The sequence below is a fragment of the Heterodontus francisci genome, chromosome 5 (assembly GCF_036365525.1).
Source record: "Heterodontus francisci isolate sHetFra1 chromosome 5, sHetFra1.hap1, whole genome shotgun sequence".
Lineage (NCBI taxonomy): Eukaryota > Metazoa > Chordata > Chondrichthyes > Heterodontiformes > Heterodontidae > Heterodontus > Heterodontus francisci.
Window position 1 is genome coordinate 75,875,042 of NC_090375.1, and position 23,711 is coordinate 75,898,752.

Sequence of the window (23,711 nt, forward strand, 5' to 3'; positions counted from 1 at the left end):
GCATCCAGGACAGTGCCTCATAAATTTGGAAACAACTAACAGCTTCGCTTCTAATAGCGAAACATTCAAAGCCATCTTGGAACATGAACAGTGGAGTCATACCTCCAGGGACTGAATATTGAAACAATGAGACTCAAGAAAGTGATTGAAAATACCTAGACACGAATTTAATTAATTTGCAAACGAGAGCACTGAACAATCATCTGACCACCCGCCCCATCTGTGGAAAAACTAACAATCTTTTGCAAAAGGACAAGCTCCTGAGACTTTGAAGCAGACAAGCTTTGAGTGTTAACCAGACCAGACCCCACTGGGGCTGTCTCCCTCTCTCTCTCTCTCTCTCCAGAAAACACTGCAGGTTTGAAACCTGTCTGCAACAGTGGAATCCCCAATTCTGCCATTGCCACAGACAAAGACCCCAGGGAGGAACGCCACCTACAACTCTGTCTCCAAGGAAAACCTAAACCAGCTGGGCCAGCCAGAAAGTGCACTTTTACCAGCCAACAACTTCAAGATCACCACTTTAGCCAGAAGACAATGGAATTACCTGACCCCACAAACTGTGTATTACTTTTTACTTGTTCTGGACTCAAATCCAAACCAAATTATTTCTTATCACTCTGTACGCTATTTGTTTGTGTGATTCTCATGTTGTGCATGTGTGAAAGTGCAGCGTAGTTTTATTATTTTATTTCGATTAGGTTTAGTTTTTTTCAGGTATAATAAACTCACCTCTTTCTTGTTTAAACTCAGGAAAACCTGTCCAATTGGTAAAGGAAAAAGGTAAAACACTCAGTGAAGTGGTAAGCACATCTACTGTTTTAAAAAGGAATAAACCCTGTTGTGGTCAAACAAGGAGATGGACAAGAGGGGAGCCTTATGACCCCTCCTCACCTGATCATAACACTTCTCTTTCAGTAGTTGCTACCCACGCTAAAGTAATATTAAAAAGTGTATCTTATGGACTATATAAATGGATTCCTGTCCTTATATTACTTATTGTTGTATAAGATTACATTGATACACAGAGTATTTCACAAATAAGTTAAATATACAAGGAATGAAATTCAAAGAGCTATTTGAGTAGAATAAAGAAAATATCAGAAAGTAAATAACTAATAATCCAAATCCATTTTTATTTTGACTTAGATAAAAGATAAAAGAAAAGATCAAATACTCAAAATCTAAATAAAACAGAAAATGTTGGAAGTAGACAGCTTGTCAATCAGTACATGTAAGCGAAAGGTAAGTTTAAAGTTTTGAATGAGAAACAACCCGTTAATTCTTCTTTCCTCATTTAGGCACTTTTCTAATCTGAGGAAATATGACACCAAAATGTTAAATAATGTCTTTTCTTCCAGCTGTCAAAACCTACTGAGCATTTTCTGTGTTTTTTTTTTAACATAACTTGTTTTTTAGGTTCCCCACCGCCACATACCATTTTCTGACTATAAAGAGGTATCTGTTTTGCTTCTTAGACTTACCAACACTCCTTACTCGAGATGTTAGCAGGTACAGAATGTCCCTATGGTGGGCTTGCCCTCTAACTTTTCTCTTCCTCTGCCTGGTGAAAACACCTTGCATCTCTACTCTACTTCATGTCTTCTACAGATAGTTGGCTGAAAAAATCGATTCTAACAAAACTCTATACAAATAGTCTGAGTTCAATGCTATAGAACTGTATGTAAAACGAGTTGATCTGGGAAAAAAAACTAATGTATTATTTGAGGTGGGAGGAGGCAGTTATACATCCATGTAATGACTGTCCCACATGCAAAACTAGAAAACAGAACTAATTGAGAGTTAACACTATTTGTCTTTATTTATTGTATTTATATAGCACCATTAACATAGTAAAATGTCCCAAGGTGCTTCACAGGATGATGTGATTCAGCTTGATTCAAAAAACCGCAAGCTATGTGTCAAAAAATATCAAAAATAGTGTTTATGAGAAACCACACAGATCACACATTGTCACTGTATCCATTCATTCATGAGAGACAGCATCAGAAATAATGTACTTTTTAATGATAATACTTTGACAGATTACCCTAAATTTAGCAACTGTTTATTTTGGCTTTCAAGTCTGAGGTTTACCAAGTAAATTCAGTGGCAGTCAATCTGGTTACACAAAAGAGACAGCATTTGGCTTGTCTATATGGGCTATATGTTGGGCAAGGTCCACGTGAAGATTTACAGCTAATTGGTTAATCCCTGACCTGATCTGTGGAGTCTGAGGTACGAAACATCACTAGCTGAGTTAAAAAATAAGATAACCTTTGTCATTGCATCTACCTTTTGGCCTCTTTGACCAAGCTTTTGGTCATCTGCCCCAAAATCTCCTTATGTGGCTCAGTGTCAAATTTTATTTGATAACGCTCCTGTGAAGCACCTTGGGACATTTTACTATGTTAATGGCGCTATATAAATACAATAAATAAATACAAATAGTGTTAACTCTCAATTAGTTCTGTTTTCCCAATCTGCTAACCACACAGAAATGATTTTGATACACATGAGGCAGAATTTTCCCAGCCAGTTGGAGGCAGATTCAGATGTGTGTGGGGTAGGAAAGTCCTGGAAAATGGCGTTGGGTCGGGATCCCTCAGATCCCGCAACAGGACCTCCAGGTAAGATTGAGAGACCCAGGTGGGCCTCGTCGGGAGTGATCAGTCGGGCCCCAACGAGGCAAAGGTGGTCAATTAGGGGGACAGGGGGCGTGTTGGGGGTAGTTGGGGCATTGGGGGCGGCCCTCCGACGGGCACAGGGTGCCTGAACATGAGGGCACCCCCCACCAGGCTGTCGCAAAGCCGCCTACTTTTAACTGGCAGTTTTGTTTGGACCTGGGCTGCCCGCTTGCCACTGGTAAAATTGCTGTGGTGCGGGCAGAGGCCCTTAAGTAGCCGTTGATCGGTCTGGGGCGGGCAGGCCATTTATCGCCGCCACCACCCTGCATAAAATGGCGCAGAGGCAGGAGCGGTTGGGAAGGGCCCCCCGAGCCCCCCACTCCATTTTACGCACCCCGACCCCGCCACCATCCCGCTCTTTGGGCGGGGGGCATAAAATTCTGGCTAACGGTAAGCTCTGTCAGTGTGCAAACGTCAGAGTCAATGTGGCATTAATGACTCCGAGGTTTGGAAGAATGTCCAGAAGAGGTTGTAAGATTTAGAAGGAGCACAAGTGGAAGGCATGTGTATCAGTGTCAAATAATAGGACATAAAGGAACAAAAAGGAAAGTTTTTGTTAAAGGTACATACAAAAATCTTTACTTGCACAGAGCAAGGCTGTATTAAGTCTATTAGTGGAGTATGACGTTGAGCTCTTCTTCCGTCGCCTCCGCCTCCGGGCTCACTTCTTTGACCAGGAGTCCTCCCCCCGACCAGCAGACCCATTCACCCGCCTCCAGCATTCTCCCTCTACCTGGACCCCTCCCCCTGGCCTCTTACCCGCTCTTGATCTCTTCATTGAAAACTGTCGGCGAGACATTGGTCATCTCAATTTCTCTGCCCCCCTCATTCACTCTAACCTGTCCCCCTCTGAACTTGAGGCACTCCGTTCTCTCAGGTCTAACCCCGACATGGTCATCAAACCTGCAGACAAGGGTGGTGCTGTTGTCGTATGGCGTACCGACGACCTCTACCTTGCAGAAGCTCAACGCCAACTCACGGACACTTCTTCCTACCTCCCTCTGGACCATGACCCCACCACCGAACATCAAGCCACCGTCCAAAGGACTGTCACTGACCTCATCTCCTCTGGAGATCTTCCCTCTACAGCTTCCAACCTCATAGTCCCGTAACCCCGGACAGCCCGCTTCTACCTCCTTCCCAAAATCCACAAACGGGACTGTCCCGGCAGACCCATTGTGTCAGCCTGCTCCTGCCCCACTGAACTTATTTCTTCCTATCTAGACTCTATCTTTTCTCCGCTGGTCCAGTCTCTTCCCACCTACATCCGTGACTCTTCTGACGGCCTACGTCATTTTGACAATTTCCAGTTTCCTGATCCCAACCGCCTCCTCTTTACTATGGACGTCCAATTGCTCTACACCTCCATCCCCCACCAGGATGGTTTGAGGGCTCTCCGCTTCTTCCTGGAACAGAGGCCCAACCAGTCCCCATCCACCACCACCCTCCTCTGCCTGGCTGAACTTGTTCTCACATTGAACAACTTCTCCTTCAACTCCACGCACTTCCTTCAAGTAAAAGGTGTCGCTATGGGTACCCGCATGGGTCCTAGTTATGCCTGTCTTTTTGTGGGATATGTCGAGCATTCTTTGTTCCAGTCCTACTCAGGCCCCCTCCCCCAACTCTTTTTCCGGTACATTGATGACTGTATCGGTGCCGTTTCCTGCTCCCGCCCCGAACTAGAAAAGTTTATCAACTTTGCTTCCAATTTCCACCCTTCTCTCACCTTTACATGGTCCATCTCTGACACTTCCCTTCCCTTCCTCGACTTCTCTGTCTCCACCTCTGGGGATAGGTTGTCTACTAATATCCATTATAAGCCCACCGATTCCCACAGCTACCTCGACTACACTTCTTCACACCCTACCTCCTGTAAGGACTCCATTCCATTCTCCCAGTTTCTCCGTCTCTGACGCATCTGCTCTGATAAAGCTACCTTCCATGATGGTGCTTCTGATATGACCTCCTTTTTCCTCAACCGAGGATCCCCCCCACTGTTGTTGACAGGGCCCTCAACTGTGTCCGGCCCATTCCCCGCACCTCTACCCTCACCCCTTCCCCTCCCTCCCAGAACAGTGACAGGGTTCCCCTTGTCCTCACTTTCCACCCCATCAGCCTCCATATCCAAAGGATCATCCACCGCCATTTCCGCCACCTCCAGCGTGATGCCACTACCAGTCGCATCTTCCCCTCCCTTCCCCTGTCAGCATTCCGAAGGGATCGTTCCCTCCGCGACACCCTGGTCCACTCCTCCATTACCCCCACCACCTCATCCCCGTCCCATGGCACCTTCCCCTGCAATCGCAGGAGGTGTAATACCTGCCCCTTTACCTCCTCTCTCCTCACTATCCCAGGCCCGAAACACTCCTTTCAGGTGAAGCAGCTATTTACTTGTACTTCTTTCAATGTAGTATGCTGTATTCGCTGCTCACAGTGTGGTCTCCTCTACATTGGGGAGACCAAGCGCAGACTGGGTGACCGCTTTGCGGAGCATCTCCGCTCAGTCCACAAGCAGGACCCTGAGCTTTCGGTTGCTTGCCATTTCAACACTCCCCCCTGCTCTCATGCTCACATCTCTGTCCTGGGATTGCTGCAGTGTTCCAGTGAACATCAACGCAAGCTCGAGGAACAGCATCTCATCTACCGATTAGGCACACCACAGCCTGCCGGACTGAAAATTGAGTTCAATAATTTCAGAGCATGACAGCCCCCCATTTTACTTTCATTTTTGGTTATTTTTTCTTCTTTTTTTTTACATTCTTTTTTACATTTTTTACAATCTTTTTTTTGCATTTATTTCATTTCATCTTAGTTTGTTCAGTTTGCTTACCCACTGTTTTATATTTTCAGGTTTGCACTTGCTGCTGTTGAATATTCAGTGCATTAACACCTAATCTGTACTAATGCTTTGTCTTTCAACACACCATTAACATATTGTTTGCCTTTGCTCCATGACCTTTTGGTCAGCTATGTGGCCTTGTCCAATCTACACCTTCTCCTTTGTTATCTCTTGCCCCACCCCCATCTCACTTGCTTATAACCTGTGACTTTTCTAATATTTGTCAGTTCCGAAGAAGGGTCACTGACTCGAAACATTAACTCTGCTTCTCTTTTCACAGATGCTGCCAGACCTGCTGAGTGGTTCCAGCATTTCTTGTTTTTATTATTATTAAAGTACATTAGACTTGTTTATGAGAGAGGGAATGTAATACATGAAAAGAAAAAAAAAATCACCCTGTGCCAATCCCCATTGCCTTTATATTTAAAGATGCAATTTTAAAGGGCTGTAAGGAAAAAATTGTGGATTCCACCCATGAAACAGCTTTCCATTGTCCAACGAGCCTAATTGCAGATTGGAAAATTGCCTGGTGTCACAGACATTGGAGGTACCTGGTTTTCAATGAAGGCCGATATGACAACAGGACCAGATTGAGGCACCAATTGATTCCTTTCATTCTACATAGGAAGATGTTTTGGGTTGTATTAGTGAAAGAAAAAATTTGCATTTATATAGCACCTTTCATAACCACAGGATATCCTAAAACACAGTTTCACAGCCAATGAAGCACTTTTTTGAGTGTAGTCACTTTTGTAACATAGAAAAAACAGCAGCTAATTTGCCCACAGCAAGATCCCACAAACAGCAATGAAATCAACGACTATCCCTTTTGTTTTCTTTTAGGTGCCGATTGAGAGATAAATGTTGGCCTGGACACCAGGAGAACTCCCCAACGCTTCTTCAAATTTTACCATGGGAACTTCTACATGAAAAAGCAGATGAGGCCTCAGTTAAACGTCTGATCTGAATAAAAGCAAAATACTGCGGATGCTGGAAATTTGAAATAAAAATAGAAAGTGCTGGAAATACTCAGCAGGTCTGTCAGCATCTGCAGATAGAAAAACAGAATTAATGTTTCAGGTCTGTGACCTTTCACCAGTTCTGAGTATTTCCAGCACTTTCTGTTTTTGTCTCATCTGAATAACCCATGCATGAATAACCATTTGGCATTATCTATTGAAATTACACCCCTTTTTCCTCATGTTTACGTTTTTGCAAAAAATTAAAAACATGTTTCAAAGGAGTTGAAATTTGTCTTAGATGTACTGAGAAAACTTACTCTTGGTAACACATTGAAGACAACTGCATTATTCCTTTCAGCTCCTACTTAAGTCTTAAGTCTGTGATAATTTAATGAGTTCTGACCAACAGTGTATTCAGGAGATGCTATTCAATGGGTCTGAAGTCTGTAAGCACAGTATAATTACTAAATCGATGTCAAGTTCTGTTGTAGCCTCTACATTTATTACAGAGCCAAGACTACTGGGTTTTAATACTTTGTTTAAATGCAGGCATTCTTCTTCAGAATCTAAAAGGTCAATTAGCTCCTCAGGGAATCAGTATTGCTCACTCTCTGATTAATACATTGCAGAACAGTACTGTAGGAAATTAATAATACATTGCAGATGGCTATTTCTAATCTTATTAACTAAACTCTGTTTTTTTTCATTTATCATGACAGCATCTCTACAAGCATCCTCAGTAGGTAGCTTGTGAGAATAAGTAAAAGCAAAATACTGCGGATGCTGGAAATCTGAAACAAAAACAAGAACATTTCTTGTTTTGGTTGTGAGAATAAGTGGCACCTTATTGTGAAATCCTCTCCCATTGTACTGAAGACCAAAGAGCATAGAATCTGTATTTAGATGGGGCTTATTAAATGTGGCCCTTTTTAAGAGACAGAAAACTTAACATTTCAGAAGAGTTCTGTGTGACTTCATGCTGTTTTGTATATAAGTTGAGCTCTTCTTTTCAAATAGCTTTCATAACCTCCCCTTGTCTAGCAGTAATATGGTCCATTTACCAAATGACAGCTAGACAAATTTCACCTTATTTACTCAGTTAGGGAATGCTTTATAATGAAAACAAGTAATCTCTCCGTCTTCCAATTTTTTGGGCGGTGATTTTGACTTTTGGTGATGATGTAAATTGAGTATTATTGACTTAGTTGCCTGTTATACGTCTATCTGAATTTTCATTTCCATTGGAGTCAAGAGCTTTTTGGATGCATCCACCAAGGTTATAATTGAGGAGGTCCTCGAGGAGGAGATTCCCTTTCCCACGACCTGCAGGAATATCCCCAGGGCAACAGTAGTCCAGGCCTGGACAATGGTCATTGAGGGGGTCATTGCCACCAGTATCACCCTCTGCAATGCTGGAAGAAGTTTAAAAATTGCACAAGAACAGAAGCTCAAGTACACCTTTCTCCACCTTTCTTGGCAGCACTTCACAACACTCCTTCCTCACTAACAATTCCCCCCACCCCCATCACATTCTTCACAACCCTTTTTTCTATCAACCAACTTCCTAGCACAAATAAGCAGTGTAGATGGAAGCATACAAAGAGATTTTGATATAGGAAGTGAATGGGTAAATCTTTGGCAAATAGATTTCAATGGAGACAAATGTGAGGTCATCCAATTTGGAGCCAAAAGGGATAGAACATTACTTTCTAAATTGTGAATAGCTAGAAACTGTGGTGATACATAGATCATTAAAATGTCATGAACAGTACAGAAAAATCATCAAAAAGACAAATGAAATGCTGGCCTGTACATCTAGAGGACCAGAATACAAATGAGGTGCCAACCTGGTGAAGCTACAACACAGGACTACATGCATGCTAAACAGTGGAAGTGGTATGTGATAGAGCTAAGTGATCCCACAACCATTGTATCAGATCAAAGCTCTACAGTCCTGCCACATCCAGTCGTGAATGGTGGTGGACAATTGAACAACTAACCAGAGGAGGAGGCTCCACGAACATTCCCATCCTCAATGATGGGGGAGCCTTGCCCGTCAGTGCAAAAGACAAGGCTGAAGCAATTGCAACCATCTTCAGCCAGAAGTGCCGAGTGGATGATCCATCTCGGCCTCCTCCTGAGGTCCCCAGCATCACAGATGTCAGTCTTCAGCCAATCCGATTCACTCCATGTGATATCAAAAAATGGATGAAGGTACTGGATACAGCAAAAGCTATGGGCTCTGGCAACATCCTGGCTGAAGACTTGTGCTCCGGAACTATCCACACCACTAGCCAAGCTGTTCTAATACAGCTACAACACTAGCATCTACCCGACAATGTGGAAAATTGCCCAGGTATGCCCTGTCCACAAAAAGCAGGACAAATCCAATTGGCCAATTACCACCCCATCAGTCTACTCTCGATCATCAGCAAAGTGATGGACGGTGTCGTCGAAAGTGCTATCAAACGGCACTTACACAGCAATAACCTGCTCACTGATGCTCAGTTTGGGTTCCGCCAGGGCCACTTAGCTCCAGACCTCATTACAGTCTTAGTTGAAACATGGACAAATGAGCTGAATACAAGAGGTGAGGTGAGGTGAGAGTGACTGCCCTTGACATCGAGGCAGCATTTGACAAGTGTGGCATCAAGGAAGCCTAGCAAAACTCAAGTCAGTGGAATCAAGGGGAAAACTCTCCACTGGTTGCATTCATGCTTAGTACAAAGGAAGATTGTTGTGGTTGTTGGAAGCCAAACATTTCCGCCCCAGGGCATCGCTGCAGGAGTTCCTTAGGGTATGGTCCTAAGCCCAACCATCCTCAGCTGCTTTATCAATGACCATCCCCCCGCCACCACCCCCACCACCCCCACTCATCATAAAGTCAGAAATGGGGATGTTCGCTAGCAGGCAGTTAGAAATATTTATTTCTGTGATGGGGTCATGCTGCACTGGGGCCCCCTGTTCGGGGCATGGAATCTCCAAAAAAACAATAGGGAAAGCATAAAAAATTTGGTTAATCATTCTGATCATATAACAAGAACAACTTGTATTTATACATCACCTTTAATTTGATAAAATGCCCCAAGGCATTTCACAGAGGCATTATAAAACAAAACATGACCCTGAGCCACATCAGGAGATATTAGGGCAGGAACATAGGATCACAGAAACCTAGGAGCAGGAGTAGGCCATTCGGCCCATCAAGCCTACTCCACCATTGAAACAGATCATGGCTGATCATCAATCTCTACGCCATTTTCCTCCACTATCCCCATATCCTTTGATGTCATTAGTGTTCAGAAATCTGTCGATTTCTGTCTTGAACATGCTCAATGATTGAACTTCTACTGCCCTCCAGGTTAGAGAATTCCACAGATTCACCACCCTCTGAGTAAAGAAATTCCTCCTTATCTCAGTCTTAAATGGCCTGCCTCTCATTCTGAAATTGTGTCCCCTGGATCTGGACTCACCAGCCAGAGGAAACATCCTACCCATATCTACCCTGTCACACCCTGTAAAAATTTTGTAAGTTTAAATGAGATCACCTCTCATTTTTCAAAACTCGAGAAAAAACTGGCCCAGTTTCTGCAATCTCTCCTCATAAGACAATGTCGCCAACCCAGGGTTTAGTCTGGTGAACCTCCCTCTACGGCTACCAAAGTGGATCACTTCACACGTATTCACATTATATTCCATCTGCCATGTTCTTGCCCATTCACTTAGCCCTATCCAAATCCCCTTGAAGCCTCCTTGCATCCTCCTCACAATTTATATTCCCACGTTGTTTCGTGTCATCAGCAAATTTGGAAATATTACATTTGACCTCCACATCCAAATCATTTCTATAGATTGTGAACAGCTGTGGCCGAAGCACTGCTCCTTGTGGTACCCCACTAGTAACAGCCTGCCGTCCTGAGAATGACCCATTTAATCCTACTCTCTACTTTCTGTCTGTTAACCAATTCTCAATCCATTGCAGTATATTCCCCCACCCATACCCCTGATCCCATGTGCTCTGATTTTGTGTGCTAACCTCTTGTCTGGGACCTTATCTAAAGCCTTCTTACTTAACATAAAATTTGGCAGATGACTAAAAGCTTGGTTAAAGAAGTAGGTTTTAAGGAGTGTCTTAAAGGAGGAAAGAGAGGTAGAGAGGCAGAGAGGTTTCGGGAGGGAAGTCCAGTGCTTAGGGCCCAGGCAGCTGAAGGCACGGCCACCAATGGTGGAACGATTAAAATCAAAGATGCTCAAGAGGTTGGAATTAGAGCACTGCAGATATCTCAGAGGGCTGTGGGGCTGGACGAGATTCCAGGGATAGGGAGGGGAGAGGCCATTGAGGGATTTGAAAATAAGGATGAAAATTTTCAAATCAAGGCTTAACTGGGAGCCAACGGAATATTATAGAATAAACTGTTCCACCACATCTCTCATTTTTAGTAGGTGTATGCAGATTCATGACTGGGTAGTATTAAGACTTGATGCAAACCTGAAATAGGTGAAAATGAAGTGCAGAGGATTGTCATAATATTTACTTCAGCGTTGATCAAAACTGTAACAAGTTGCTATTCTTATCATGAAGCAAAGTCCGTGGCACCACTGGTGGCTCAGCTGCACAGGAGGGGAGGAAGAAGAGTGGATTCGATAGTTAAGGTGTTTCTGCAGCAGTAAACGTGACTCCAGGATGGTAAGTTACCTCCCTGGTGCCAGGGTCAAGGATGTCACGGAGCGGCTGCAGGACATCCTTCTGGAAAAGGTGAACAGCTAGAGGTCGTGGTCCACATTGGTACCAATGACATAGGTAGGAAGAGGGATGAGGTCCTGAAAGCAGATTTTATGGAGTTAAGATGGAAATTAAAAATCAGGACCTCAAGAGCAGTAATCTCAGGATTACTCCCAGTGCCACGTGCCAGTGAGCATAGGAATAGGAGGATTGATCGATTGAACATGTGGCTGGAGAATTGGTGTAGGAGGGAGGGCATCAGATTTCTGAGGCATTGGGACTGGCTCTGGGGCAGATGGGACCTGTACAAGATGGATGGGTTATACCTTAACAGGACTGAAACTAATATCCTCACAGGGATATTTGCTAGTGCTTCTTCCTACTTCCTCCTGGACCATGACCCCACCACTGAACATCAAGCTACTGTCCACAGAACTGTTACTGATCTAATCTCCTCTGGAGATCTTCCCTCTATAGCTTCCAACCTCATAGTCCCGCAACCCCGTCAGCCCGCTTCTACTTCCTTCCCAAAATTCACAAACAGGACTGTCCTGGCAGACCCATTGTTTCAGCCTGTTCCTGCCCCACTGAAGTTATTTCTTCCTATCTTGACCTATCGTTTCTCCCCTGGTCTAGTCTCTTCCCACCTACATCCGTGACCCTTCTGATGCCCTACGTCATTTTGACAATTTCCAGTTTCCTGGCCCTAACCGCCTCCTCTTCACTATGGACGTCAAATCTCTCTACACCTCCATCCCCCACCAGGATGGTTTGAGAGCTCTCCGCTTCTTCCTTGAACAGAGCCCCAACCAGTCCCCATCCACCACCACCCACCTCCGTCTGGCTGAACTTGTTCTCACATTGAACAACTTCTCCTTCAACTCCACTCACTTCCTTCAAAGGGTGTTGCTATGGGTACCCACATGGGTCCTAGTTATGCCTGTCTTTTTGTGGGATATGTCGAATATTCCTTGTTCCAGTCCTACTCAGGCCACCTCCCCCAACTCTTTTTCCAGTACATTGATGACTGTATCGGTGCCGTTTCCTACTCCCGCCCGGAACTAGAAAACTTTATCAACTTTGCTTCTAATTTCCACCCTTCTCTCACCTTCACATGGTCCATCTCTGACACTTCCCTTCCCTTCCTCAACTTCTCTGTCTCCATCTCTGGGGATAGGCTGTCTACTAATATCCATCATAAGCCCACCGACTCCCACAGCTACCTCAATCACACTTCTTCACACCCTGCCTCCTGTAAGGGCTCCATTCCATTCTCCCAGTTTCTCCGTCTCCAACGCATCTGCTCTGATGATGCTACCTTCCACCACAATGCTTCTGATATGACTTCCTTTTTCCTCAACTGAGGATTCCCCCCCACTGTGGTTGACAGGGCCCTCAACCGTGTGCAGCCCATTTCCCGCACCTCTACCCTTCCCCTCCCTCCCAGAACCGCGACAGGGTTCCCCTTGTCCTCACTTTCCACTGCACCAGGCTCCAGATCCAAAGGATCATCCTCCGCCACTTCCGCCACGTCCAGCGTGATGCCACGACCAAACGCATTTCTCCTCCCTTCCCTGTCAGCATTCCGAAGGGATCGTTCGCTCTGCAGCACCCTGGTCCACTCCTCCATTACTCCCACCACCTTGTCCCCTTCTCACGGCACCTTCCCCTGCAATCGCAGGAGGCATAATACCTGCCCATTTACCTCCTTGCCAAGGCCCCAAGCACTCCTTTCAGGTGAAGCAGCGATTTACTTGTACTTCTTTCAATTTAGTATACTGTATTCACTGGTCACAATGTGGTCTCCTCTACATTGGGGAGACCAAACGCAGATTGGGTTACCGCTTTGCGGAACACCTCCGCTCAGTCCGTAAGCATGACCCCAAGCTTCCGGTTGCTGGCCATTTTCCCTCCGCTGCTCTCATGCTCACATCTCTGTCCTGGGATTGCTGCAGTGTTCCAGCGAACATCAACACAAGCTCGAGGAACAGCATCTCATTTACCAATTAGGCATGCTACAGCCTGCCAGACTGAACATTGAATTCAATAATTTCAGAGCATGATGGCCACCCCCCCTTTATGTTTAGTTATCTTTTCTTTTTTTCTTTTTTATTTGGTTATTTTATTTTAGTTTTTTTAGTTTGGTTAGTTTGTTTCTACTGTGCCTACCCACTGTTTCTGTTATTTAAAAATGGTTTTAATGTTTGTGCATGGAGTATCTTGTGCTTTACAGTCAATTCACACCATCTCTGTACTAACGCTTTGTCTTTCAGTACACCATTAACATACCGTTTGCCTTTCTTCCATGACCTTCTTGTCAGTTATTCTCTGTGACCTTGTCCTATCAACACCTTCTCTTTTGTTATCTCTTGCCCCACCTTTACTTGCTTAAAACCTTTTACATTTCTAATATTTGTCAGTTCTGAAGAAGGGTCACTGATTTGAAACGTTAACTCTGCTTCTCTCTCCACAGATGCTGCCAGATCTGCAGAGTATTTCCAGCATTTCTTGTTTTTATTTGCTAGTGCTGTTGGGGAGGGTTTAAACTAGCTTTCAGGGAGATGGAAACCTGAGGGGTAACTTAAATTGGAAGGAAGTAAAGCTGGTAACAGGAAGTAGAAAAGTAGCAAGCGACATTAGAAGGCAGGCGAAACAAAGACAAGCATCAACTAGAATGCAAAATAATGTTAAGAAGACAAGGTTGAGGACACTCTACCTGAATGCACACAGCATTCGCAATAAGTAAGATGATTTGAAGGCCCAAATAGAGGTAAATGGATATGATTTAATTTCCCTTAGGGAAACGTGGCTATAAGGTGACCAAGACTGGGAACTGAATATTCAAGGATAATCGACATTTAAGAAGGACAGGAAAAAAGGAAAAGGAGGTGATGTTGCTCTGATAATAAGGGATGGGATCAGCACATTAGAAAGGGAGGATCTCAGATCAGAAGAACAAAATGTTAGTGTGGAACTAAGAAACAGCAAGGGGCAGGAAACATTGGTAGGAGTTGTTTATTGGCCACCAAACAGTAGTGATTGTGTGGGGCATGGTATTAATCAGGAGGTTAGAGAAGTATGTGGCATGGGTAACTCAGTAATCATTGGTGATTTCAACCTGCACATAGACTGGGTAAACCTAATGAGTACTAATGCTGTGGAGGACAAGTTTCTGGATTGTGTTAGGGATGGTGTTCTAGAGCAGTATGTTGAGGAACCAACTAGAGAACAGACTATTTTAGATCTAGTATTATGTAATCAGAAAGGGCTACTTAATAATCTTGTTGTAAAAGAACCTTTAGCAATGAGTGACCATGATATGATAGAATTTTACATTATGTTTTAAAGTGAGGTAGTTCAATTTGAAGCCAGGGTCTTAAATTTGAACAAAGGAAATTATGAAGGCATGAGGGGCAAATTGTCTGAGGTGGATTGGGCAAATACATTAAAAAGTATGACAATGCATAGACAATGGATAGTCTTCAAAGAATTATTGCATAGTTTACAGCAACTGTACATTCCTTCAAGGCGCAAAAATCCCAAAAGTAAAGACGGTCAACCGTAGCTAACAAAGGAAGTTAAGGATTGTATAAGATTGAAATAAAAGGCCTATAATGTTGCCAGAAATAGCAGTAAATCTGAGGATTGGGAGGATTTTAGAATACAGCAAAGGAGGACCAAGAAACTGATAAAGAAAGGGAGAATAGAATATGAATGTAAACTAGCAAAAAACATAAAAACGGACTGAAAAATCTTCTATAGGTATGTAAAAAGGAAACGTTTGTCTAAGACAAATGTGGGTCCAATACAGGCAGAGTCAGGAGAATTTATAATGGGAAATGGCAGAGAAGCTACATGATTACTTTGTGTCTGTCTTCACTGAGGAAGATACAAGGAATCTCCCAGAATTAGAGATCTAAGGGACGAGGGAGAATGAGGAATTGACGAAAATTAGTATTAGTAAGAAGATTGTATTGGAGAAATTAACGGGGCTGAAGGTTGATAAGTCCCCTGAGCCTGATATTCTATATCCCAGAGTGTTGAAAAAGGTAGCTATGGAGATAATGGATGCATTAGTGATCATCTTCCAAAATTCTATAGATTGTGTAACAGTTCCTGCAGATTGGAAGGTAGCAAATGCCACCCCACTATTTAAGAAAGGAGGGAGAGAGAAAACAGGGAACTACAAACCTGTTAGTCTTACATCAGCTGTTGGGAAAATATTAGAATCTATTCTAAAGGATGTGATAAATGGACACGGATAATAACGATCTGATTGGGCATAGTCAACATGGATTTATGAATGGGAAATCATGTTTGATGAACCTGTTGGAGATTTTTAAGGATGTTACTAAAAGAATTAATAAAGGGGAGTCGATGGATGTAGTATACTTGGATTTTCAGAAGGCTTTTGATAAAGTCCCCCATAGGAGGTTGGTTAGAAAAATTAAAGCTCATGGGATAGGAGGTAATATACTGACATGGATTAAGGATTGGTTAACAGGCAGAAAACAGAGAGTAGGAATAAATGGGTCATTCTCTCATTGGCAGGCTGTGACTAGTGGGGTACCAAAAGGATGAGTACTTGGGCCCCAGTTGTTCACAATATATATCAATGATTTGGATGTGGGAACCAAATGCAATATTTCCGAGTTCGCAGATGACACAAAACTAGGTAGGAATGTGTGTTGTGAGGAAGATGCAAAGCAGCTTCAAGGGGATTTGGACAGACTTAGTGAGTGGGCAAGAATGTGGCAGATGAAATATAATGTGGAAAAATGTGAGGTTATCCATTTTAGTAGGAGGAACAGACGTGCAGAGTATTTCTTAAATGGTAAGAGATTAGAAAGTGTAGATGTACAAAGGGACGTGGGTGTCCTCATCAATAAGTCACTGAAAGCTAACCTGCAGGTGCAGCAAGCAATTAAGAAGGGTAATGGTATGGTAGCCTTTATCGCAAGAGGATTTGAGTACAGGAGTAGTGAAGTCTTGCTTCAATTGTATAGAACAATGGTTAGAGTGCACCTGGAGTACTGTGTGCAGTTTTGGTCCCCTTACCTTAAGAAGGATATTATTGTCATAGAGGGAGTGCAACGAAAGTTCACCAGATTTGTTTCCAGGATTGTGGGACTGTCCTATGAGGAGAGACTGGGGAAACTGAGCCGGTATTCTCTAGAGTTTCCTAGAATGAGAGATGATTGCATTGAAACTTACAAAATTCTTAAAGGGATAGACAGGGTAGATGCAGGTAATATGTTTCTCCTGGTTGGGGAGTCTAGAACCAGGGGACACCATTTCAAAATAAGGGGGAAGACACTTAGTATCGAGATGAGGAGAAATTTCTTTATTCAGAAGGTTCTCTACCCCACAGGGCTGGGGAAGCTCAGTCATTGAGTGAGTTTAAAGCAGAAATTGACAGATTTCTAAATACCAATGAATAAAAAGAGATATGGGGATAATGTGGGAAAAAGGCATTGAAGTGAATTATCAGCCATGATCATATTGAATGGCGGAGGAGGCTCGCTGGGCTGAATGGCCTACTCCTGCTCCTATATTCCTATGTATTATTAGTGCATTGCACAGTGAGAATGCTGGTCATGTCATTGAGGATAGTTACAATAACAACACCAATATTTTTGCCTTTTCCATCCATTGACAACATAATCTACATTTTTCAAGCAGGCAGCAGTGGTGAGATATTTCATTTGCCACCTGTGTGTATCTAACATTTCTGAGAAAAGGGTCATGGACCTGAAACATTTACTCTCTTTCTCTTCATAGATGCTACTAGACCATGCAGTATTTTCCATTTTTAATTTATCTAATTGGAAAATGTGCCCCTATAAATCAAACCTAAATGTCTGAGAGCCATTTGGAATGCTAGCCTAAAAGCCTAAAAATTGGTTAGCACCAGTCTATATCACACCAGGGAATGATCCTGCCACCAGAATGGATATGGGGTATGCCCAGGACATATACATTGGGCCTCAGGCCTCATTTACACAAGCCTGGTAACCTGCAGATGCCTGCTGAGCACCCACAGGCAGCTTGTCTGTGAAGAAGATTTCAAGATTTCAATTTTGAGCTGCTGTATAGTGGCCCCCCAGGGAGGTCCTGAGATGTCCACTGTAATTGTCAATGATGCTTTGTACTGGCTAGTGAGAAGTGGGATTTGTGAGTTTGCAGAGATTTTTTTTTATAAGTTCCTGAGAACTTTCCCACCTGGCCTGCAAATACAAGAATTCAAGTCATGGCAACATTTATAAATTTATCAAGTTGTATTTCAATGAAAGCTGAAGGTGAAATTTAAAGCTGTGTCCCTGTCTCCCCACCACAAAGTGTCCAGCACTCTATTATTATGGTGCCAGCTAAGGAACAAAGACAGAGAAATTGGGATCATTTGTACCCATTTTTTGGGGTACTGAGATTGCCCTCGGAGCTCCAAAATGACGTCGGCAATGCATGGGCACACTTGTGGGGCAAGTTGCACTGGATGCTATATTGGTGAGGACATTAGCGTGTGCGCAGTGAACATTTGCAGAAGTACGCAGAGCAGGCAGATCATGACATCAATCAGCATGCAAGGCTGATTTGACAGCAGCAGTGCCGGTTTTGCAACTTAGTGTTCTAGCAAACATCCTTTCTTAATCTCACACAGCTGAACATGCGCTCAGCAGAAGAAGGAACCCCCACCACTGCTATTTAAAGGGAAATAAACTACTTACAGTTTAGTTGCTGGTTTATTTCTTCTGGCTGTTGCCTTGATTCTACAATTATTGGGTTCTTTCTAGTTGTTAAAGTCTACAGGGAGTTGTGTGACAGATGCTGAAGGAGTTTTTCCTGACTTCAGGGCTTCTGCACCAACCTGCAGACATGGGTGCATGAGTAACCATTCTCCTTGGAATACAGAATGCTTTGGAGAACTAACAGAGGCACCACACGGCAGGACAAGCTGCTGGAAGAGGAGGGAGGAGGAGGGTGAGAGGGACTTTCAACAGGAAGCCATACCTGCCCAGGGTGTTCAGGAAGCAATTCTCCCACTTGAATATCAATGAGAAACAATGTGTGAGATGCCTGTTCTTCAGTAAGGACACTCTCATTGAAATCTACCACCTGCTGCAACTTCAGAACAGGGAAAGGACATCACTGCCAGTGGCTGTGAAGTTGACTGTGGCGATGAACTTTTACGTGTCTATCTCCTTACATGCTGGAGCTGGAGATATTTGCAACATCTCTCAATGTTTCATCCACTGTTGCGTAAGGGAGGTCACTGAGGTTTCTAGTCAATGAGAGCTAACTTCATTTCATTCTCTCTTGCCACACGGTTTGCCAGAATTGCAGGCTTCCCTATGGCACAGGGTGCCATTGACTGCATACAGATAGTCTTTCGAGTCCCACATGTCAACTCTGCTCGATATTGGAACTAGATATAGGGCGAATAGCTGAGGAGCAGGAGCATAAAGAAGAGAAGGAAGGGGAAAAATAGGAAGGGAGGAGGCAACCTAAAGAGTTCTTTCAGCCTGGGCTGTCTCATCTGAAAAACTTATCTGAATGCGATCCCAGTAACCACAACCACAATTCCCGATTCACTAACAGTTCCATACCTTACCTTCCATCTGTCACTGACCATCACAACATTCACTTGGCCACAATGCAAAGATAAAAGCTACTGCAGAATAAACATTCCTAACCAAATTTATAAATGAAATTATGCCACATTACATACAAAAAAGACAACTAATCACCCTTGTGTAGTCCGTTAGTCTTCTCCTTCTTAGGCAGTCCCTTGGGAACGAGGACTACTTTCTTCCACGTCAGGGTTGTGGGTCCTTAGGTGACTGAATAGTTCAATTCAGGATCTGCACACTCTGCCACAGGTGGGGCAGGTGATGTTTGGTGAGGCGAGTGAATGGGATGCTAGAAATTCCAAAAGCTTCTTCCACTGTTTGCACTTGGTCGCTGCCTGGGCATGTCGACGTTGTTCAAACTGGCTGGCACCCTCGTGGATGCTTCTTCTCCATTTTGGGCGGTCTCAGGCAAGAGATTCCCACGAATCAGTGGAGATGTCACATTTTTTCAAGGAGGCTTTAAGGACATCCTTGTAGCATTTCCTCTGCCCTCCTGGTAACCTCTTGCTGTGATGGATCGCGGAACAGAAAGCTTGTTTTGGGAGTCTTGTGTCAGGTATGCGGACGATGTGGCCCACTCAACATAACTGACTAGCCATGACCAGTGTCTCGATACTGGGAATGTTGGCCTGAGAGAGGACACTGATATTGGAGTGCCTGTCTTGCCATTGAATTTGCAGGATCCTGCAGAGGCACCACTGGTGATATCTCTCCGGGGCTTTGAGATGTCTGCTGTACAGTGTCCATGTTTCCGACGCATTCAGGAGGCCCTGTACACCATAAGCTTGGTGCCAGATTTAAGGTCTTTGTCGACCGAAGGCTGCACTGGCACACTGGAGACAATGCTGAGTTTCATCGTCGATGTCTGCCCTTGCTGAGAGGAGATTCCCAAGGTGTGGGAAGTGATCCACATTGTCCAATGGTCCGCCGTGGATCTTGATAGTCGGGGGGCAGTGTTGCACTGCAGGAGCAGGCTGGTAGAGGACCTTTTTCTTCCAGATGATTAGCTTAAGGCCCATTCTTACATAAGCCTCCATGAATGCATCGACGAGGGTTTGAAGCTCGGCCTCTGAGTGTGCACATATGCAAGCGTCATCAGCGTACTGCAGCTCAGTGACAGAGGATGGGGTAACCTTCATTAGATTAGAGATACAGCACTGAAACAGGCCCTTCGGCCCACCGAGTCTGTGCCGAACATCAACCACCCCTTTATACTAATCCTACACTAATCCCATATTCCTACCAAACATCCCCACCTGTCCCTATATTTCCCTACCACCTACCTGTACTAGTGACAATTTATAATGGACAATTTACCTATCAACCTGCAAGTCTTTTTGCTTCTGGACTGGAGGCGAGTAAGTTAAATAGTTTGCCACTCGTCCTGTAAAGTAGATCTACGCTGGCAGGGAGCTTCAAGGAGATGAGGTGGAGTGTTGCGGCAAAGAAGATGGAAAAGAGCATTGGTGTGATGACACAGCCTTGCTTGACCCCAGTTTGCACTTGGATTAGGTCAGTGGCAGATCCGTTTGCATGTCATCGTGCAACATGCGGAGGATGGTGACGAATTTCTCCGGACAGCCAAATTTGAGGAGGATGTTCCATAATTCCTCCCTGTTGAAAGAGTCGAAGGCCTTTGTGAGGTCAAAGGTGGCCATGTATAAAGGTTGCTGCAGATCCCTACATTTTTCTTGGAGTTGTCTTGCTGTAAAGATCATGTCCACTGCGTCTCTTGGTGGACGGAAATCACATTGTGATTCCAGTAGGAGCTCTTCAGCCACGGGGAGGAGGCGGTTGAGAAGGACTCTTGTGATGAGCTTCCCTGTGGCGGACAGCAGGGATACCCCTCTGTAGTTAACACAGTTGGTCTTGTCGCCTTTTTTGAAGATGATCACAATTACGGCATCTTGGAGATCCCCTGGCATGCTCTCCTCTTTCCAGATGAGGGAGATGAGACCATGTATTTGTGTCAAGAGTGCCTCTTCACCGTATTTTAGAATTTCAGTGGACAGTCCATTTTAGAAGTCCATTAGTACCTGCCTTTCATATGCCTTTTCCTGGCCTAGTGCTCCTAAGCAGTGCTACCCCAGTGGCTGCAGCATGACTGGTGGAAGGCTTTAAGTCGGGGAGACTGCAGGTGGCCTTGAAGGACGACGTCGAGCATCTCTAGCCCTAGGAGGGTGGCCATGGACAGCACCGTCTCAGCATAGGGGACAACAGTTAGGGCAGGCTGGTTGACAGGCAACAGCAGGACACTGGTGAAGTGACAGGGGTGGGAGGATGAATGCTGTCTTCCTGAGAGAGGACAACAGGTTTATGCTCCATGGAGCTACTACCACTCCCGCACGTCAGTGCCTCAGTAATACTAGTAATTTAAGGAGAGATTGTTGGACTGCTGTGACGCCCTGTAGGTTTGTTTGCACATTGTAATCCACAGCCATGATGGCAGCAGTCTGAGCTGCAAGACAGCAGCCTGAACTTCTACTGCAGCACTCAGATGTTGAGTGGATGCTGCTTGTGCGGTAATGGAAGTTGCAACATTGGCCATCAGACAATTCACCATGGTTGGATCTACAAGTGTGCTAATGGAGTTGATCACCACTTCATTGTTAGAAAGGATGGGCTCCAAGCTCTGTGCAAGGCCCTGTGTCAGGCTGAATCCCTCCATGCTTCTTGACGCTAACCTCAGGCTTTCTGGCAGGCTTCCCAATGCACTAAATATTTCATTATGCCTACCCATGTCTTTCTGTATACTGTCACATCAAAGTCCATCACTGTAGCTGGGTCAAAATCCTGGGCTCCCTTCCTAACAGCACTGTGGGTGTACCTACACCCCAAGGACTGCAGCGGTTCAAGAAGGAAGCTCACCACCACCTTCTCAAGGACAATTAGGGTTGGGCAATAAATGCTGGCATAGCCAGCGATGCCCATGAGAAAATAAAAAAAAGTCCACATCTGAGTCTTCTGCAGCAGAACTCATGTGTAACCTTTACCCCCCATCAAGCTGGCATTATCCTTGCCTGTTGCTCTGGCTGCAGGCTAATGATGCCCAGAGTCTCATAACATACAGATCCTGCCTCTATGCTCTCCTCTAAATTATGTCCAGTATCTGAGCTGGTGGTTGTGAGTGTGAAATTGAGTGACGGTGCATTTTTATCAAAAGTGTCTTCTTGCTGTTCTTCTATTGGCTGGCCAAGTTGCATTTCTTGGATATCTGAAAGGAGAAAGGTACTAGAGTAGGATTGTGGTCTGGGGAGTAGGGGAACATACAAGGTGTCTGTCTACACCATCTACAGATTGTAAATCAGAAAACTGTGTGTTAAAGGGGAAGTGGGATGTGAGGAGGAGGATTAAGTGTGAGGAGACCATCATCTTCAATGGTTTCAATCCTGTCACTGGCCATTGCCTTAACAATGACCATTTCCTGCGTGGGGGTTAGGACATGCAGGTTCGCCTATCCCCCTCCAGTTAGCTCCTGCTGCCTTTGGCTATGCGCCACCTTATCCTGCAAGAGAGGGTTGGAAGTGTGTCAGTCTGTGTCGTGCAACCAGTTTGGGTGAGGATGTTGTCAAGGTTAAATAGCTGGCAGTGTATGCAACCTGTGAGATATGTGTATGAGACCTGCAGCAGTGCTAAGTGTGTGAGAGTCCAGTGGACCATATGAATGTCAGGTATGTGTCCTGATAGTTAGAGATTTTTGGTAGGTGAATGATGAAGAGTGTGGTGAATTGAGCAGTGTCTGAAGCTGGTGGTGCAATTGATAGGATATGATATTTTAAGATGCATTCACTGACCTTGACTGCTCATGTGAACTTCTTGCAGCATTGCATCCAGGCCCTCGGGCTTGACTTTTAATATTGACCTCCATGGCTATCTGCTCCCATTGCCTTCTGAGCATGTGTTTGGAGGACCTCCTGGCCTCCTGGGGATACAGGATATCCAAGATTTTACCATTCTTCAGTATTTTACAGGTTACAGGGACTTCCTGTTCTGACAGCCAGCACCTACCCACAATGCACCAGGCTAGGTTTAAGCAATGCAGGCTAGCATGATGCTGGCCCCTGCAGGTGTGTCTAGCCAATCAACAGTGCAGGTAGCACTGGCTGGATGCAGAGATCATCGAAAAAACAGGCAGCACAAAGTTGGTATGCTGCCTGCATCGCAATCAACAGGTGCAGATTAATTGCACATTGCGATCCTCTTGCCCATTTTTGGGGCTATCGAATTTAGCCTCCAAAGCTCTGTAAATCATTTCAGTTTGCATAAATAGATTTTTTATTATTATTAATTTTATGCTCTCACTGATAACAAGGTGGTACTTAATCTTCTAATCTTCAATCTTCATCATAAAGTGGTGCTTGGAAGCAATGTACCCTCTAATATTTTTTGGAGTGTGCAGGTGATTCATTTAAGCCTGTGGCCCCTTTAAATTTTTTGCACACTAGCGCATACTCAGTAACTTAAAGGGCCGACTTGTGTATGGCCGGCATGGGGACTTGCGGGTTGCTGCACAAATGCGCAGCTTACAGGGAAAATTGCTTGCAAACCAGCCACATGTTGGGTTGTAACAAGTTAAATTGCATCTGTGATTCAGTGGCCTGGATTTTCCTCCCAATTACCACTTTTTTTGGGGATGTCCCTTAGTGGATTATCATAGAATCATAAAATTATATAATGGCTACAGCACAGAAGGAAGCCATTCAGCCCATCGTGTCTGTGGCATTCTCTGCAATGGCAATTTAGATAGTCCCGCTCCCCCAACATTTCCCCGTAGCTCTGCGAATGTTTTCTGTTCAGGTGCTTATCCAATTCCTCCAACACACTCTCAGACAGTGTATTCCAGACCCTAACCACTTGCTACATAAAATAGTT

The 23,711-nt window shown here is 44.4% G+C and overlaps 1 protein-coding gene across 3 annotated transcripts in view; it reads right to left on the reverse strand.

Moving 5' to 3' along the window:
• LOC137369920 (serine/threonine-protein kinase H1-like) overlaps nucleotides 1–23,711 on the reverse strand; it is a 120,659-nt gene that overhangs the window by 69,765 nt on the left and 27,183 nt on the right. The window contains exon 4 of one of the 3 annotated variants that reach the window (XM_068031658.1): nucleotides 22,634–22,761. The exons of the other annotated variants lie outside the window; for them this stretch is intronic. Within the exon in view, the coding sequence (XP_067887759.1) occupies nucleotides 22,634–22,761 (128 nt within the window). The remainder of the gene's footprint in view (nucleotides 1–22,633; nucleotides 22,762–23,711) is intronic. 3 annotated transcript variants of the gene reach the window in all.